General features: G+C 44.8%; 1 protein-coding gene across 1 annotated transcript; it reads right to left on the bottom strand.

The window, feature by feature from the left end:
* Positions 1-143: 143 nt before the first annotated feature.
* LOC107717712 (leucine zipper putative tumor suppressor 3-like) lies at positions 144-1,037 on the bottom strand. Its single transcript, XM_016524548.1, has 2 exons — positions 250-1,037; positions 144-196 (listed from the first exon to the last, which is right to left on the bottom strand). The coding sequence occupies exons 1-2, from the start codon at positions 559-561 to the stop codon at positions 164-166; spliced, it is 345 nt and encodes a 114-aa protein (XP_016380034.1). The 5' UTR covers positions 562-1,037; the 3' UTR covers positions 144-163.
* Positions 1,038-1,085: the final 48 nt, after the last annotated feature.

The raw sequence follows: 1,085 nt of genomic DNA, 5'->3' as shown, positions 1-1,085 counted from the left end.
CTTTTTATCTCATAATTATGATTTAGTAGCTATCTCGTAATTTCACACTTTAATGGCATAATTATAACTTTTTATCTCATAATTATGACTTGGTTGATTTAAGGATGTTTAGATGTGCTGAGAACAGCACTTTCTGCAGTGGATGTGCATTAGGCTACAGATGTTAGTCTGAAAACGAGCTACGAGTCTCTCTCACCTCCCACTTGGTCTCCTCCAGTCTGGGATATCGGCCCTACGAGTCTCTCTCACCTCCCACTTGGTCTCCTCCAGTCTGGGCAGGATATCGGCCTGCTCCTTCCTGAAGTCCAAGCACTTCTTCTCCAGCTCCTCTCTCTGAGCGAGCAGCAGCGTCATCTCGTCCTGCAGCCGCCGCTTGTCCTGCTGCAGCCGGGCGAGCTGCGCCTGCAGGGCCTGCTGTGTGCGCTGGGCCCGTCGGGTCACCTGCTGCAGACGCCCGGCGTAGTTCTGCCTCAGCTCCTCCATCTCACACTCCCACACGCGCTGCTTGTCCTCGAACACCTGCACGATAGCCGCCTCGCTCTGGTCCAGGTTACGTCTCATGTGAATCACCTGTGAGGAGGGCAGCACGGCCGAAACACGCGAAACACAGTCTCAAACAATGCAAGCTTGATTTCATGCGTTGTTGCATGCTCACGTCATGTAACTTTGCATAAACTTCTTCTATGTCTAGCTATATGAATAACAGCACATCTGAAGAAAATCGAATAATAATAACCTAATTCATGTACTGTAGAAAGCATGTATGTACCTCAGAATCGTGTGTTTGCATTTGCATACTTGCGTAGAGAATGTTTCTGGCCTTACTGGCGGTTGATGCTACTTCTTGGAACGATAAAAACGGATTAAAACCTTGTTAACCATAAAAATGGTCGTTCTATTTATAATCAAACAACATTTCCACTAAACCAAAGGACCTTTTCAGGTGAAAATGTTCTATTTATGATTAGTGAAACTCGCTGACTTACTTTTGCTCTTTTGAGCAGGTCTGTTATGAATGCAATTCAATAGGCATTAACAATGGTGTAAGCAAAATTATATAAATAAAAATAAATAAATATCCAATG

This window comes from Sinocyclocheilus rhinocerous, unplaced genomic scaffold, assembly GCF_001515625.1.
Source record: "Sinocyclocheilus rhinocerous isolate Xijiao unplaced genomic scaffold, SAMN03320098_v1.1 scaffold42716, whole genome shotgun sequence".
NCBI lineage: Eukaryota > Metazoa > Chordata > Actinopteri > Cypriniformes > Cyprinidae > Sinocyclocheilus > Sinocyclocheilus rhinocerous.
The sequence above is the reverse complement of the archived record's forward strand: the minus strand, read 5'-3'. Positions and strand labels throughout refer to the sequence as shown.

Excerpts from the sequence above, each read along its gene's own strand:
- LOC107717712 (XM_016524548.1), bottom strand. The coding sequence starts at position 561 with ATGAGACGTAACCTGGACCAGAGCGAGGCGGCTATCGTGCAGGTGTTC. Across the intron at positions 197-249 it reads TGGAGGAGACCAAGTGGGAG|GTGAGAGAGACTCGTAGCTC; the intron begins GTGAGAGAGACT and ends ACCAAGTGGGAG.